The sequence below is a fragment of the Macrotis lagotis genome, chromosome 1 (genome assembly GCF_037893015.1).
Source record: "Macrotis lagotis isolate mMagLag1 chromosome 1, bilby.v1.9.chrom.fasta, whole genome shotgun sequence".
Lineage (NCBI taxonomy): Eukaryota > Metazoa > Chordata > Mammalia > Peramelemorphia > Peramelidae > Macrotis > Macrotis lagotis.
This window is the reverse complement of record NC_133658.1, coordinates 460,933,345-460,949,729: the sequence shown is the minus strand read 5'-3', so window position 1 is coordinate 460,949,729 and position 16,385 is coordinate 460,933,345. Positions and strand designations below refer to the sequence as shown.

General features: G+C 34.6%; 1 protein-coding gene across 5 annotated transcripts in view; it reads left to right on the top strand.

Annotated features, from left to right (window-relative positions):
* Positions 1–16,385, top strand: part of SHROOM2 (shroom family member 2) — a 270,900-nt gene that overhangs the window by 228,325 nt on the left and 26,190 nt on the right. For 3 of the 5 annotated variants that reach the window (XM_074213590.1, XM_074213589.1, XM_074213587.1), the window contains 5 exons: positions 634–711; positions 2,262–3,029; positions 7,315–7,866; positions 10,356–10,539; positions 15,594–15,866. In XM_074213590.1, coding sequence (XP_074069691.1) covers positions 634–711; positions 2,262–3,029; positions 7,315–7,866; positions 10,356–10,539; positions 15,594–15,866 — 1,855 coding nt within the window. Of the gene's footprint in view, positions 1–633; positions 768–2,261; positions 3,030–7,314; positions 7,867–10,355; positions 10,540–15,593; positions 15,867–16,385 lie in introns of those variants that run through there. The other 2 variants (XM_074213591.1, XM_074213588.1) reach the window with 2 other exon arrangements.

Here is a 16,385-nt window from a genome sequence, read left to right as displayed (position 1 = left end):
TAGAAGTCATAGTTATAATTAATAAAGGATTGTTTAAAAAATAAAGTGATACTTTACTGGCAGTGAATTGGCATAATGGCTAGAAGACCCATCTTCAAGTCTCACTGAGATAATAATGATTATGTGTCCCTGACATTACCTTTCAGTGCCCTAGGCAACCCTCTAAGACTATTAAAGTATCAGAGAACTTGCCAGCCAACATTTGGTAGAGGGAATTTCCTCACCCATAAGTTCCTTATACCAATGAAATCACAAGTTCAGTCCCTTTAGCCTATCCTAATTTACCACTATTGTGAAGAAGACTAAAGAAAGTAGGTTAGTGATTTAAAGACAAGAGGTACATTATATTGAAGTGAATCAAATTCTGCCCACATTTGTTATGACCCTGACTTATGATTCATCCCTTCTTGTGTATTGTCATTTTTCACAGTGTTTAAGTATTCTGCTGCATTTTTATAACCCGGATGTTCTTTGGATTATGCATTGTTCCCAGAATCACCTTTTGTTTTGCCAGTGCTGTTTTGATAACTTTCAGCCTCTATTAGTATTTTCTAATGTAAATAACGAGAGTTGACTTCCTCAAGTTCAGCTCATGTTATCTTAAGTCTTTTGTGTTTGCTTTTTCTGTTTCAGCTTCTTTTCTAAGCTCACTGTGTCTCTTCAGCCTCTTCTAAGCAAAGAGCAAACGTGCATTCTTTCAGGGTCTCAGAGGTACCTTTTCCTTCTTCAGCATGCCATTGATGTGGTTTGAGCACCCCTCCTATGCAGTAAGATTGGGGGAGACTGATAACCCAATGTTAATGGATATACCATGACCTTAAACTAGGATGGTAGTCTTGACCTGTCACTATGACTACTGCAAAACAGAAAATAAATAAAATAGATTTGGGGTTTCAGATACATGTAAAACAAGAAGTGATGGTTTCTTTTCCCTTGTATAATTTGTGAATTTGCAAAAGAAAAGGAAAAAAGTAGATAGAACCTTTCCAAATTACTAGTCACCATTGAGTGATGGACCATCAGGATTAGATGTAACCTATCCAGATGGCTTTAATTGTTGATTAAATGCTAAATGATATAAGAATCTTAATATAAAACAGTGTATTGCTAAGTCTAGTAATCAGGAGACCTGAGTTCTAATGCCACCTCTAACCTTAACTGCCTCTGTAACCAACCTTAGACAAATCATTTCACCTAAATCATTGCTTCTTCCTTTGGAAAATGAGGCTAGCTTATATGATCTCAAAGGTCCCTTTATCTCTAACATGTATGATTTTAAGACATTCCCACTTCACAGAGATAGGAGACTCTGGGGCTAGAGCCATCACTTTTGCATGAGTATTCATGGCTAATGTCTAAAAACAGAAAAATTCCATTGCTGGCCAATTAGTTCTTAGCTGTGATCTGTAGCAAAGCTTTGTTTTTCATCTAGAGATGCTCTCCTTATAGCAAATTCTTAAATCAAACTGTTTTACTTAAAACTAGAGCAACAGTAACAACTACACAACAAATTAAATTAGTAGAAAGTCTCAGGAATCAAAAGCTCTAAAAGGACGTTCAGTGTTTGGTTTTTTTCCCCCAGTTTGAAGAGGCTATAAAAGAACAATAAGTAGCAGAAATGTCAACAGAGACACGGTCTACTTATTGATAGTTGATGATTTGATGAAAATTAGTTAGCTGACTCATCATCCATGACAAACATGGGCACATATATATGAGCATGCATGTATAGGGATGCAAATGTACTTGTTAAAATGGTACCTTTTCAATTGTTTACCCCCATCCCCCAATATTAGAATATTACTAAGTTTATAAGTTCTATTAGTAAGTTGATTTTGTTCATTTACATCTTGGGGAAGAGACTAGAATCTTCCAAGGAACTGTTTCATATTTTTTAATAAATAGTTTTGATAGGTCACCAAATATGAATTCTTTAAAAACTTCCCGTTGAGTTACATTTTTTCAGTTGGAATTTTTTTCACAGAAATTTAAATTTTGTTCCCAGAAAGTTAAAAAAAGGTAGAATGAATGTTTTAAGTTATATAAAATTTTTGCATTGCATGACATTGTAGTCTGGTACATAGTTTTGATTCATCACATTAAATTAGGAATGGGGGGGCTAGGTTTTAATCCTTTAAGTGGGTCAGAGCAATTATTATTGGCAAATACTATCTGAAAGTTATAATCGCATGTGTGATAATATGTGGGAGATGATATAGAAGAGAGTAGTTTGCTAATGATTATTTTACTTTTGATTTTAGGCCAGCAGATACAGGACAACAGGAAGAAAATCCAAGAGAAAAAAGAGATCCATTAGATCAAAATCTAAGCAGCAAATCAAAATCCACTGAGTCATCTCACTCTAGAGAGCCTCTGGTTTTATCACAAGAGAGCCGAGGCAGGTCTGGAACATTGCCTAGTGATTACAGATATTCAGAAGAAAACGAAAAGGAAGAGACTCAAGGTTCTGACGTGCCCCCTCAAGCCTGTTCAGAAGCTCACGCTAAGAACGACAGTGTCAGTCCTTCCTCACAAGGCAGAGAAGAAGACTCCTGGTGGATAGATTCAGCATCATTCAGCAAAAGACGAGGGCCTGCGCCACAAAGACCGCCCCCACCCAAACGAGACACCAATAAATACAGACGTCAGGACTGTTCCACATCCTCTGTTGGGAGCTCCTCTGAATACCTACTAGCAATACTCAGTAGGCCTGTTCAGTCTCAGTCCCCTAATTCTCCTGATGTGTATGTGAATCCTCCAACCCTTCCCCAGAGTCCTTCCACATTCAGTGAAACACTTATTAGTGTTCAGCCAGAGGATTCTCTGCAATCAGCTTCTGCAGAGAATGACTGCCGGCATATATTAAATGAAGAAACATCAAATCTTAAACCTGAAGCTGTTTTGCCTTCAAAATTCCATAGTCTTCCAAAATCTGCAATGGAATCGTCTCGGTCTCCTTCACCTCAGTTTGCTCCACAAAAACTGACCGATAAACCTCCGTTGCTGGTCCAGGATGAGAACTCAGCAAGGTAATTATATAGTGGTGATGGTAACATTGTATCATTAACACACATATTACAACCATTTTATCCAACTCTTAGCAAGAAAATGCCAAACAGGGTCACAAAAACTCAGATGTGACTCAAAGCAAGAGAACAACAACACAAAGCTCAGTAAAGGTTCCTGTACCATGTTTAATAAAATCACTGGGGACTTTAGGAAAAAATGTGATGTCTTAAGGTCTTGATGCATTATTACCATTACCACAGTAATCATTTTAGAAACATATTCTTTTCAGAACCACCTACCCAAAGAACCAGAACAATATACATCTTTTTATCAGAGCAAAGGAGATACTTTTCTGATTCATCAGTGCCAGTGCCAAACCTTATAGTAAGGTACTTTGCAGTAAATTGATGGTAAATAAAATGCCCCATCATCAGATAGGAAGTTCAAAAATTTCAATTGCATGAATTTCTGAAAAAAGTAGTCAACCATTATATCTATAGAAAGATAATATTACTTCAGTACTCTAAGAAGTTATTATTTTGCTTGTGTGGGAACTTCATCTAACTATGGATTACAGTACCTCTATAATGTAAATGGTAGTTTAGAATTATGATTTTTTTAAAATTATTTTTTAAAAAATATCACCCTATAGCCAAGGGCTGTTATGCCTCCCCAAATTTTGCCATATTCTTCTTTGGATGATAGATATACATTTCATCATCTGGTCTATAAAAATAATAGAGAATTTTATTTATTCTCTTGAACCATTGTTCACATTTAAAAATAACTTATTTGATCCTTCTTATAAGAAAGAAGATTGATATTGAAATATACCACAGAGTCATTGTGAAGAGGACACATTAAAGGATAGCATTTATAGCTAGGTTCTGCTGATTGCTTTGGTCATATTATTCAGATTCATGATGCATATTTCCATTGGTCTGGAGCTAATTACCATGTATTATGTTATTATAGTTAAAATGATGCAACTCTAAATACATATGACTACTTCAGGCATTCATTATTTGCATTAATTGGGAACTGCCTGTAATATATATTAGATATCATGATATGTGAATGTCTGATAGAAATGATTCCATTTTGGATTAGACTGCAGTATTCTTAGTGGCCTAGAGTGAAGATCTGTGCTTTTGTCTTGTCTGAAGGCATGTGCTAAGTTAATAACAATAATAGTTTTTTATAGCACTGCTAAACACTTTACAGCTACTGTCATCTCATTTGATTTAGAACCACCTTGGGAGGTAGTTGCTCTTATATCCCCATTTTACAGATGAGAAAATTGAGACAAAAGAGCTGTTGTTGTCATTGTCATTATCCATTGTGCCACCTCACTGCCCAGAAGTCTTGCTGCTTTGAAAATTTGTTTATAGGGTAAATATATTTATTTGTGTAGTATGAAGCTTTACAATGCTGGTCAAATCAATGTTTTGTTAAGATTCTCAGTGGGGTTAATTTTATCATATGCTTCCTCTATTGTTGCATGGCTTTTTGTTCATTTATTTAGGGGGAAAAAACCCAAAATAAATTAAAAAAATTTTGGAACCTTAAATATAAAGGGCTGGTTGAAAATAAGTGGTAAAGGTAAATCCTACTCATCTTTTTAAATGGGTCAATCCTGTATTGAGTACATTATTGCTGTATTTCATTTTCGAAGGTGATGCTTCTGGCAGGGAATTTTTTTTTTTGGCACAAAGTCATTCAGTATTTTAATTCTTATCTCCCAATTTGATTTATTTTAATAATGATAATTATTTTTTCCATTTGATTTCTTACTGAAAAATTGTATTTGGAAAAATATGTCTTTGATGTTTCTACTTTTATCACATTTACTCCCTTTACTAAAACATGTTTGTTAATGCATTGTTTATTTATAGATTCATTTCTTTTTTTGATGGAAAAAACAATTCTTTCCAAATTGGGCTTTATTATGTGTTGATTTTAAAATTCATTTTTAAGATACCTAGGGAGTTTTATTTTGTCATTTAAGCATATCCATGATCTCATCTATGTGGTTATTCCTTACACACTGTTAGAGATTAACTACTTTTGCATATCTTCTCATGCTTCATGATTCTTATGTGTTTGTATATGTGTGTGTATGTGCATATGGAAAAGCATATATACATGTAATATATATAATGTCTTCCCAAAAGAATTCACCCTATATACTTTAGATATATCATCAGTTTCAGTGCAATATCAGAATGATCCATCTTAACCATTATTTTTTTAAGCCAAATATTAGAGATGTGGTTCATATGAACAAGTCTGTTCAATACTAGCTTATAATGTAGTGTCAAAGCAAATTAAATTATTTAGTACCTAGATCTTTACTATCCTTTATTGTAGAATACATGTATCTTTTCCTATAAAGCAAAAGTATAAAGTTGGTATTTTTCCCTCTTTAAGAATATTAATAATTCTTATAGCATACTCTCAACTGTGATTTGTTCTCCTTGCATTATTTACTTTCTATCTTTTTTATTTGGTAATGTAGTTAAACAGGTCTAGAAAGGCATTTGATCTTGAAGGACTCCTGATAAAAAGGTGTGATTAGAGTGAGTTGAATTGTTTAAGGATGGGGGTTAGGCTGTTGTAAGGTAAAAGGTTACCTTGGAGTAGGCTGTCAGTTTTTAAAGATAGCTGTGATGTTTGGGAATGGATTTAAGACTTAGCTGAAAGCAAAAGCTTAAAATCATTTCCCGGGATTTGGAGATTTTTGCAAGGTAAGAACTAAGCCAATAAAAAAAAAAATTTAAACTATATTTTTTTACTTTAGATTAAAAATAACTTTTAGTATGAAAGACTAATCATTTTTAGGAAAGAAACATAACTTAAAACTACTTTAAGTAGTCATGAAAATGAATGAATGAATAAATACATAAAAAATAGAAAAGCATTGCTATAAAAGATTTGAATTATTAAGGATTTTTTGGTTTATCCCAACCCCTAATTTGGCATTTTCCTGCTCACTTCCCCTTCCCTTGTTTTGGGGTGAGGGGGGGGGTGAAGGGAGGAATATTCTTGGAGTCTAGAGAAGGCAGGTTCCAGGCCCAGGTCTGTTTTTAGTGATTGTAAAGATCATTTATCTCAGCCTTATTTTATAGACCAGGAAAATGAAGGAGATAGATCTGTATAAATTCAGATTTTCTATATTCCAGATGAATTGAAATAAGGAGTGATGAGTATGAGATCTATATGAAAGTTTTTGACTGGATAGAATATAGGGTTTTGTTTTTTTTTTTCTTTTCCTTTTTCTTGTCTATCTTATTCAAGTGTACCAGTCAGTTAGGCTGAAAGGAGAAGAAACACAGATGATTTGTATGTTTGGGAAGGGCATGGCAATCGATGGTAATATATTAACACATAACTCAAAAAAAATTACGTCCTCAGTGATTTGCTGTTAATGAGAGAAAAGGAGAAAACTTCAGAACAAATAAATTTTGCCTTATGGACCACACCCATACATACAGTGAGAGAAGCTGCCGGTGTCCTTTAGTCACAATTGAAAAGATGAGAAACAGATATTTTAAATTACAGCAAAGGAGCTTCACTGGTTCTTGAATGTATCAAACCCACAAAATTATGGCAGTAGTTTCTCAGCTCCCTGAGCTTGAAACAAATTCTGTGCATCTGGTCCTGATTTTTTTTTCCTTTCAGAACTTGTAGGGCTCCTTGTAATCTAGCAAACTAAGCTGTTGTTTATCAGGCATTTAAAATTTTTTTTTTTAATTACAGCTTCTCTTGTCTTGATGGAATACATCTGTATTGTTTTTCATACAAATGGCTTCAACATATTCCAAGGGCATCCCAACTGTAGGATGGCACGGATAAAACAATCCTCTTTTGAACAGACATAGTTATTCTTTCTCTCCCATTATCCCTCTCTCCTTCCCTCTCCCCTTCCCTCTCCCCTCCCCCCCCCACTTCTGTACAAATCCAGACTTTTCTACTAAGAACCCTTTTTTTAAAAAACAAATTAAACATGTGCCTTTTGTGAGGAGTTTAAAAGACTTTAAGTCATTTATTACCTCAGAAACCATGGTTTGTAGAAAGAATAGTTGATAGCTCTCATAGCATTATACAAACATTAGCATGCCTGGTATATTTGGCACAGATTTTGGAAGGCAGAGGATCCTGAAGACTAAATCTAAAGTCCAAATTGCAAATGTAGGATAAACCTACAGGTTTTAGAGCAAAAGGGTAGAGGATTCTGAACTCAATTCTTGTTCTATGCCCAATGATAGTTCATATTTTAAGAAAGTTTACTTTTCTCTTTTTCAGAATTGAAAGGGTCATAGATAACAACACTACGGTGAAGATGGTCCCCATCAAAATTGTCCACTCTGAAAGCCATGCAGAGAAAGAGAGTCGACAGAACTTTGGGAGTACCATGGAACCTCCTGCTTTGCCCAGTGGTTTGGAAAAAGACCAAATCAAGACGCTAAGCACCTCTGAGCAGTCCTACTCACGCTTTTGTGCCTATACCAGGCAGGGTGTGGAGCCGGAGGCTGAGAATAAAACCAGAGTGTCTGACTCAGAACCAGCTGAAGCCTTGGGGTACAACTTGAAAGACAGCGATACATCTACCCCTGTTGTCAGCTACATGAAGGCCAAAGAGAAGACACTGGAAGATTTGAAGTCAGAAGAACTAGCCCGGGAAATTGTAGGAAAGGATAAGTCTTTGGCAGATATTCTGGATCCCAATGTGAAAATAAAAACTACCATGGACCTAATGGAGGGAATCTTCCCTAAAGATGAACATCTCTTAGAAGAGGCACAGCAACGTAGAAAGCTGCTTCCAAAGATTCCATCTCCCAAAATTACAGAAGAAAAGTGAGTAGACTTCGATAGTCATTCTATGGCTCCCTTTGTTGATGGTGCAATGTTGGTCCTAGGAATTTTTTCTCTTATATTTTGTGATAACTGGTTTGGATCTCATATAGTTTTTGTTGAAGGCCAATAGGGTGGTTGTCATCACTTTTTGATACACTTCATTAAATTTCAGAAGTGAAGCCAAGGGCTAACCTTCATCCTTGAGAAATGTTGGCTTTTGGGTTTGGCAGAGATGTGTGGATAGGAGTGTAGAAAAATACTCAATAACTTAAATCATTTGATTTATAGCAGTACTCCTAATACTTTTTTCCCCCTTCATAGGTGAGTAGAGAAAACTGAGGGTTTTTAAAGTGATTTTTATATATGTACTTTTCTGGTTGGTTGGTAAATTGTAAATTTTAAATCTTTGAAAATGGAAAAATCATAGTATTCTACCTCTGATTCGTCTTCCCATTTATATAGAAAGACTTGAGACTAATTTGTCCTTTTGTAGGATACCAGTGAATTGAACCAGGCAAGGTAAGATCCATTTACAAAAGTTGGTTAATAGAGCTTCTAAGAAGAGGCTTCCCTCTACCCAGTGAAAACACTGGGGCTGCTGTTTATTAATCATTGCTATAAGAGATGAAATCTTGAGGAATTTTAAGATTATTATTATTACGATTATTTAATTTTCCATTACCTTTGTACAGGGTTTACCTGGTCCCTTTCCTTATGGGGAAAAAAAGAGTATTTCTGGAATCAAGAGAAATAGATTCCAGTGTTAGTCTGGCAAGGTTTATTAATTGGACAAATAATTCCTCTGAATTTCATTTTCCTGATCTGAAAAATCAGTGGAATATAAAGGCATTTATAAATGTAGGGGTTTTGTTTTTTGAAACATGATTTCTCTTTATTTCCTCTATCACAAACACTTGTAAAAATTGGAACCAAATAAGAGACTTTTAATAGATTGAGCACAGAGTACTAGATTTTCTTTATTCCGAGTGGACATAAATAAATGTTGATCAATGTAAAGACAAAATTTGGAAAGTCCTGAAAAACCACTAATGTTTAAATATTTTTACAACACTAATTATTTAATAATAAAAAATTCAGTCAGGGATTCTACAGAGAATGATTTCCTTACAACCAGAGCTAATAAGAGAGGAGGGATGAGCGGGAATATGATACCACTAATGATAAGCATATCTGTTTATTTTTCTTGCTTTTTAATCGTGTTTTCGGACACCAGCAATATTTGTCCTTATTTGTTATATGATCTCCTGTTGGAGTGTTCTAAAAGTAATATGTGACTTCAGGCCCAGGGCAGGTTAGGTTTAGGATTTAGATCATCCCCAAATTTTATAGGTCCAGCATCCATGAATTCAAATCCAGGCTCAGACATTCACTAACTATATAAACTCTGGGCTGTCTTTACCTCTGTGTGCCTCGATTTCCTCTACTGAAAAATGGAGGTGAGTATTTAATTAACATTTATCGACTTTTTTCCTTTGTACTGTAGCAATCACTGTAGTGACTATGAGTTACCATGTGAATTCTACCAACTGGTGATAACAGGGGGCCTGCTTACCCTGCCACTTGTGTTATCCATGGATATTACTTTCCAAGAGAATCCAAAAACAACTCATTTGGTTTTTCTGCCAGAAATGCTTATTTCTTAGTTTCTGTTATGCCTGTGACTGCTTAGCTCTGTTAGCTTTTAGAAATTTTGAAATTAAAAACTAATTTTAGATGGAATTATTTTTTTTTAAAAAGATCTATACTATATGGACTATACATTTTTAAAAAAACTAGGCCTGTTTACCAACATGTGTTAGGTTTCATTCATTGGGTTTATAGGTTGAAAAAATTTTTAACTTAGCAGAACTATGATTTCATCAAGTTTGAGTATTCTCTGCCAGTTCAGCTCAGTCTTCCATGTCTTCTTCTCTTTAGTGATTCTTGTCTTTGTTTTTCCATAAAATATTCCAGGTTAGATCAAATCAACACTTAAAGGGCCTTCCTCAAAGTTACTGTTCAGTTTTGTCCCTGTCAATACCTACTTTTCTCAACTCCCTTCAAACTCCAGCATTCATTACTTCTACAAGTAGAATTACCTTGGAATAGTCATTTAATTTTCCAGAATTTCAAATTTTCTCATATAAAATGAGAAAGTTTGGAACTAGATAATCAAAGTTTCCTTCTAATTCTAGCGATCTGAGATTTTATTTAAATTCTAAATTATAATGAAATACCAATTAAAAATAGGGGAATCAGCTGTACATTTGACTTATTTCTCTTTAATTACATACATTTACAGACTTTGATGATTGGCAGGTTTTGGGGGTCTGGGGGACCCTTTTTCCCTTCATCTCCAGACCCATTCATGTCTCTCCCCCATTAAAGCCAACATTTACTGTACATGTCATCACTCAGGGGACGGGATTGAGGGGAAACATCCATTTCACTGGCTGTCAGCTAATTAAAGTTTTGACTTTTTAAATCAGGAAAGAAGAACAGAGCATGCCATCTGCCATCTCCTTGACAACCAATTCCACTTACTACAGTACATCTGCACCCAAGGCTGAGCTTCTGATTAAAATGAAGGACATGCAGGAACAGCAGCAGCAACAACAGCAGATTGCAGAGGATTCTGAAGATGAACTCGACCATGACCTATCAGAAAAGAAGGTAGAATGAGATTCTAAATAAGAGGAGGGGGAAAAAAACAACAACACAAAAAATTGAGCTCAAGGACTGCGTGTTTTTATGTAACATCTTGAAATGAGGTTCTTGACTTAGGTCTCGGACAGTAGCACCCTGTTTATTTGTTACAGTCAACACAGTGGTATGATGTCCACCTTGTATGTGGTACTTTGAAGTTTAAACCTTTAACTCTTTATGGTTAGGCCACTTGAGGTTAGTTTAGCTATGCCAGTGTTGGGCATTGTTGCCATAGGACCTCCCTGCCATTATGTAATGATGAAAGCTGGTTCCAAATCAGTTATATTGATTTTTTTTCAATCTTTGCTTGAAGCTGACCTGACTTGACCTCCTGGCTCCATCACAGCGTGTATTTTCCCCATGGCTCATTTCTTTCATCACACATGAGTTTCATCTGTATTTAACATTCTTCAAAATTCTGGACACTTAATACCTGACTTGAATAGACTCACTGCTTTAGAATTATCTTTTATAGAAAGCATAAGAGTGAAATAACAACCCACAACTCCCAGAAAATCCTGCTTATGTCATAACTTTAACACCCAGTGTTATCACTCACATTTCAATTTTCTTAGTGACCTTTCAGCATCACCAAGTTAGGAGACAAAAGGAAGGGATAATCTTAGTTTCTGAAAATTATTTTCATTCTGTTAGCATAAATTCATGAACAACTCTTATGTTTATGTTAGACTCATTGTATATTTAGTACTGGGCTTCAGATTTAAACACAATATGAAATTTATGATAGAAAAGTGTTTTGATGTATTTAAGTCAGCAAACATTTGGTAAGCAGCTTCAGTGTGCCAGCCATGGCACTGAAAATGGATTTTCTCTTTAGGATTTCACTTTGTGATTAAGAAAATAAAAAGTAGTTAGTTTCTCCAAAGATATTTTCATAATTTTGTCATTTGTCATAATTTGTCATAGAGGTATTTCTGTTATCATGACCCTGTTGGTGGGAAAGGTCCTTTGCAAGCCAGCAAATCAGATTATTTTCTAGTTTTCTTATATGTATGATATGAATAGTAGTTTTTTGGTGCCTTATTTGTTAAACACTGAAAGATGAAAACTAGATTTGAAGTCAGGAAGGCTTGAGTTCAAATCTTGCCTCAGGCGCTTCCTAGCTGTAAGTCTTCTAGTCTTTCCTTACCTTAAAAAAAAAAACCAAAAGAATAAACAAGCTCAAAAACTTCTTTCTTATTTAATGTTTTTTTAATGGAAATTCCAAGTTTTATTCTTGACAGATTAAGAGCTTCAATATCTACTTCTAAGAAGAGCTATTTCCTTTATTAGTTTTAAGCAGCATCCTCTTTCTTGTCACCCAAAATCTAATACTAAATTCTAGGCTTAAGCTTAGAATCTTAAGATTTTGTACTGCAGGAATCTTAGAAGTTATCTAGTTCACAGGAATATAGAGTTTGAGCTGAAAGAGACCTCAGATCTTATTGTGTCCAATCCTCTTATTTTTCAAATGAGGAAACTGAGGCATTGGGGGTAGAAGGGAGTGATTTGGCTTAACTGAGATTTGAACTCAAGTTCTCTGCCTTCTTGGGTCCAGTGTACTTTCCATTAAATTGAACTACCTTAATAACTAACAAGTTATTCATGAGGTTTTTTCCTCTCCTGGATTCTACCTGAAGCATTGCTCTAAACTAGACCTTTTTTTTCCTTCTCTGTATAAATTGCTCATCTACACAATTCCCTATTAAGCTAAACCTACTTAAAAAGTACTGATTCTTCCTATTACATGCTTTTTTTTATTCAAGTCTTATAAATCCACACACTTTCTCTGTCCCTTCTTTGTTTTTTTACAACTATAATCATCTTCCTTAGCTTCTTTCCTTTATCTTGCTCCTTCCTTCCCTAGTCTACCATCTAATCCCTTTATCTTGGTCTGTTGTTTTGTCTTTTTTTTTTTCAGATGGAAAAGTCCTTTAATTTGAAATCAAACTTCCACTCTTTTCACACAGGCAAATGTAAGAAAGAAAAGTCTCAAAGGCCACATGGACAGAAATTGGTTGATTTTGAAAGTTGCAATTGAATAAAGCAGTAGCACAGTTTTTTAAAAAGCCCATATATGGCAATGTTGTTTTGTCTTATAATGCAAACACTGGCATATTTGTAAGTCATTTACCTCTCAAACACTTCACCCCAGTATGACTATATGTTTTCATACTTTCTGGCAGTGTTTTTTATTTTAAAATTTTATTTTTTATTAATTTAAGGCAATGGGGTTAAGTGACTTGCCCAAAGTCACACAGCTAGGTAATTATTAAGTGTCAAAGACAAGATTTGAACTCAGGTCCTCCTGACTCCAGGGCTGGTGCTCTATCCACTGTGCCACCTAGCTGCCCCGCCCCCCAGCAGTGTTTTTTAAAGTGGAAATGAGAACACTAAAGAATTGCCCAGTGGTTAAGGACATCACTATATGGTCATTGAAATATATTCTTTGCTTTGGAAGGTTTCCCCCCAGTTTAGGAGTGAAACAGACAAGAGGGGCAGAAACTCTTAATTCTCCTTTTCTATCATATACTGTGTTACCTGAGTAATCAATATGCACTTGGGAAAAACAAAGTGCTATTTATAACCATGGCATTTTGAAGTTGATTTAATGCAGGCTGCATTTTAAAAAAAAAAGTAGCTGCTGACAGAAAAGGATGGAAGATAAGCTGAGATGCATGATTTGAATGGATCATGGCATGTGAGCTCCCAAAAGCACTGAAACTAATAAGAGAGAAATGTGTAAGCATCCTGAGCAAATAAGACCTGATTAATCTAAAGTAATTTAGAAGTTCCATGTGTATTTAAGGAGCAAAAACTCTACAGAATAAGCATTCAATAGGAATGTCTGTCCTATAAAACTGCTTACCATTTTAATCTGAGTATTTCAACATACTGATTTAACCTGAAGGAAGAGTGCCTTTTTACTCATTGTGATTTTAGGTTCAGGACTTTGGAGTCACTTTTTCTTTTTGGTTTTTCACATTTGAGCTCTATTTCCATTTTCTTGAAGAATTATTTTTTATTTTCATCTTAGAAGCCATAGAGGTTCAGAGATATTTCACCGGCAATATCCAGGAACAGCACTCGTGCTATTTTTTCATTCTGGTACATTTTCCACAGACAGAAAAGGAGTTGTTGCCTTTAATTATTTCTTCTAATATTAATTACTAGTTTGGAGGGACATAGAATTCAGTTTTATATTCATTACTTAAAGGTGGTTTGCTCTTGGCCTGGGCTGATTTTAATAAAATTACAATTTTGAAAAAAAATATTGAGATGTTTTGGGTTTTTCTCCATATGTGAGACAGGTTTTTAAATCCTCAATGAATTTTGAGAAACAGATTTTTTTTTCTTATTCCTTTGCTTAATTTGCATCTGGCCTTTTATTTAGCTTAATAGTCACATCTATTTTCATTTAGCATTTCTTATTTGTTTATTTAATATATTAGAATCTCATAGTACCTCAGAGACCCAGGATGTGGTGATTGAAAAGGGGGACCATAGTCTTCTGATTTTCAGGGTTAAACTTTGCAGGTCACTCACCCAGTGGCTTTGAGTTGTTTGGTTACCTCCATAGCTCTGTTTCCCTCCTTCCTTCCATCTGTGAACCTGAAGTATCTTTGACCTTTTCCAAGTAACGACCTATCATGAATGTTTGTAGGTGGAAAATATTTTGGTCATCCATCATACAACATCAGCCACAGAAACAAGACAAAGACAGATCTGAAAGTGTCCAGAGTGTTGACATTTTCCCATGTATTGCTTCAAAAAGTTATAATAACAATTTAATCATTTTACTGTAATGTTAGGTGGTAGTTTTTTCTTTTCATTTCTATCATGGTTTTGAATGCAAAATTTAACATTAAAAATCTTAAATATTATTTTAAAATTGAATAGTAGAAGCGATTTCATTAAAAGATAGCTTCCAAGTACATTCAAATCCTTCTTTTTGGTCTTTACTTTTCATAGGTTTGCTAGAAACTTTAGTAATGGGATTAATACTTCAATGGATAATATGGTTTCATTGATGTGTATACTTCCTCCATATATATCCCTTGTCTTTTTTCTCCCATAAATTTGCCACAAGAGATCTACCCATGAAATAAAGAAAAACAATAGTATTGCCAGATAACTTTTATTCCTAAGTCGTGTTTCATTTGGAATTCTCAGAAATACTCAACAATTATTCATGAGTTCTCTATAGTTTTGCTTTAAAAAAAAGTTAAAATAATTCTAAATAGTGTATTTATAGCATCTAAAGATTCACAGTGTTTTTCATTCATTATCTTATTTGACCTTAAGAGGTAGATTTGACTTCAAAAATAACTTTCTTTCCACTTTACCACATTGTCACTACTTGAGTAGATGCTGCTATCTTTAGAAGTTATGATTTTTCATACTCATAAAAAGAATAGATAATATGACAACTAAGTAGTATAGTAGTAGATAAATCACTGAACTGATGTCAGGAAGACCTGAGTACGATTCCTGCCACTAAATATATAACCTTTGTAAGTCTCAACCTTTTTTAGTCTCCATTTGTAAAATGGGAAAAGTATCATCACCCATATCACAGGGTTCTTGTGAGAATCAAATGAGATATCTATCACTTGTGTTGTCATAGAAATGTTAGTTGGTGGGAGGTATAAGAAGTAGGGAGGAGGAGGAGAATTTTTTTTTCTTTTTCCTTTTTTTTTTTTTAATATTTTTGCAAGGCAAATGGGGTTAAGTGCCTTGCCCTAGGCCACACAGCTAGGTAATTATTAAGTGTCTGAGATCAGATTTGAACCCAGGTCCTCCTGACTTCAGGGTTGGTGCTTTATCCATTGCACCACCTGGCCGCCCTGAGGAGGAGAATTTTAACTGCTAGTCTTTATCTTTCCCATAATCATTTTTTTTAAATAATGCAAAGGTAAACTTTTAACACATTCACAGATTCTGTTTTAGTTTGAACTAATGTTTTCATCTTCTTGGAAGGGTGGGTTAAACATATTTTATGCATTCTTACCCTTCCACAGCAGGAGCTCATTGACAGCATCAGCCGAAAGCTGAAGGTGCTAAGGGAAGCCAGAGAGTCTCTATTGGAGGACATTCAAAACAACAATGCTCTAGGGGACGAGGTGGAAGCCATCGTGAAAGATGTCTGCAAGCCAAATGAATTTGACAAATTCAGGATGTTCATTGGAGACCTCGACAAAGTGGTGAACCTTCTTTTGTCCCTATCTGGAAGACTAGCCCGCGTGGAAAATGCCCTGAATAACTTAGATGAAAATACATCGCCTGAGGAACAGGTAATTAAATTAAAAGAAAAATAAACATGCCTGCCATATCTACATTGAGAATTCATGTCCAACTTCCACTGATATTTAGAAAAATAAATGAAAATAATAATAATTCAAAGTTATGTAAATTTGAATTTATGTAAATGTACTCCATTGATGAAGGAAACAACTTACAGCAAGATTTTTAGAAATATTGAAATAATAAATTTATATACATGTATGTATATATATATTTACTTCATTAGTGAAGGAAATACCTAAATTTAGAACTTTAGAAATACTGAAGTAATATAACTCAAACTTATGTAAATATTTACAGATTTAATATAAATACAGTAGTATTACAATGTCTTCCTTACAGTGTCCATAAGAGTTAACTGGTACAATTATTACTATTTTTATTATATCCATTTTATAGACAAAGAATCTCAGAAGTTAAGTGATGCTCCTGTAGTCCTATAACTACTAGGTATTAAATATGAGAGTGAAGCCTAGGTCTTTTGACTTTCAAGTTCAGTAGTCTTTCTT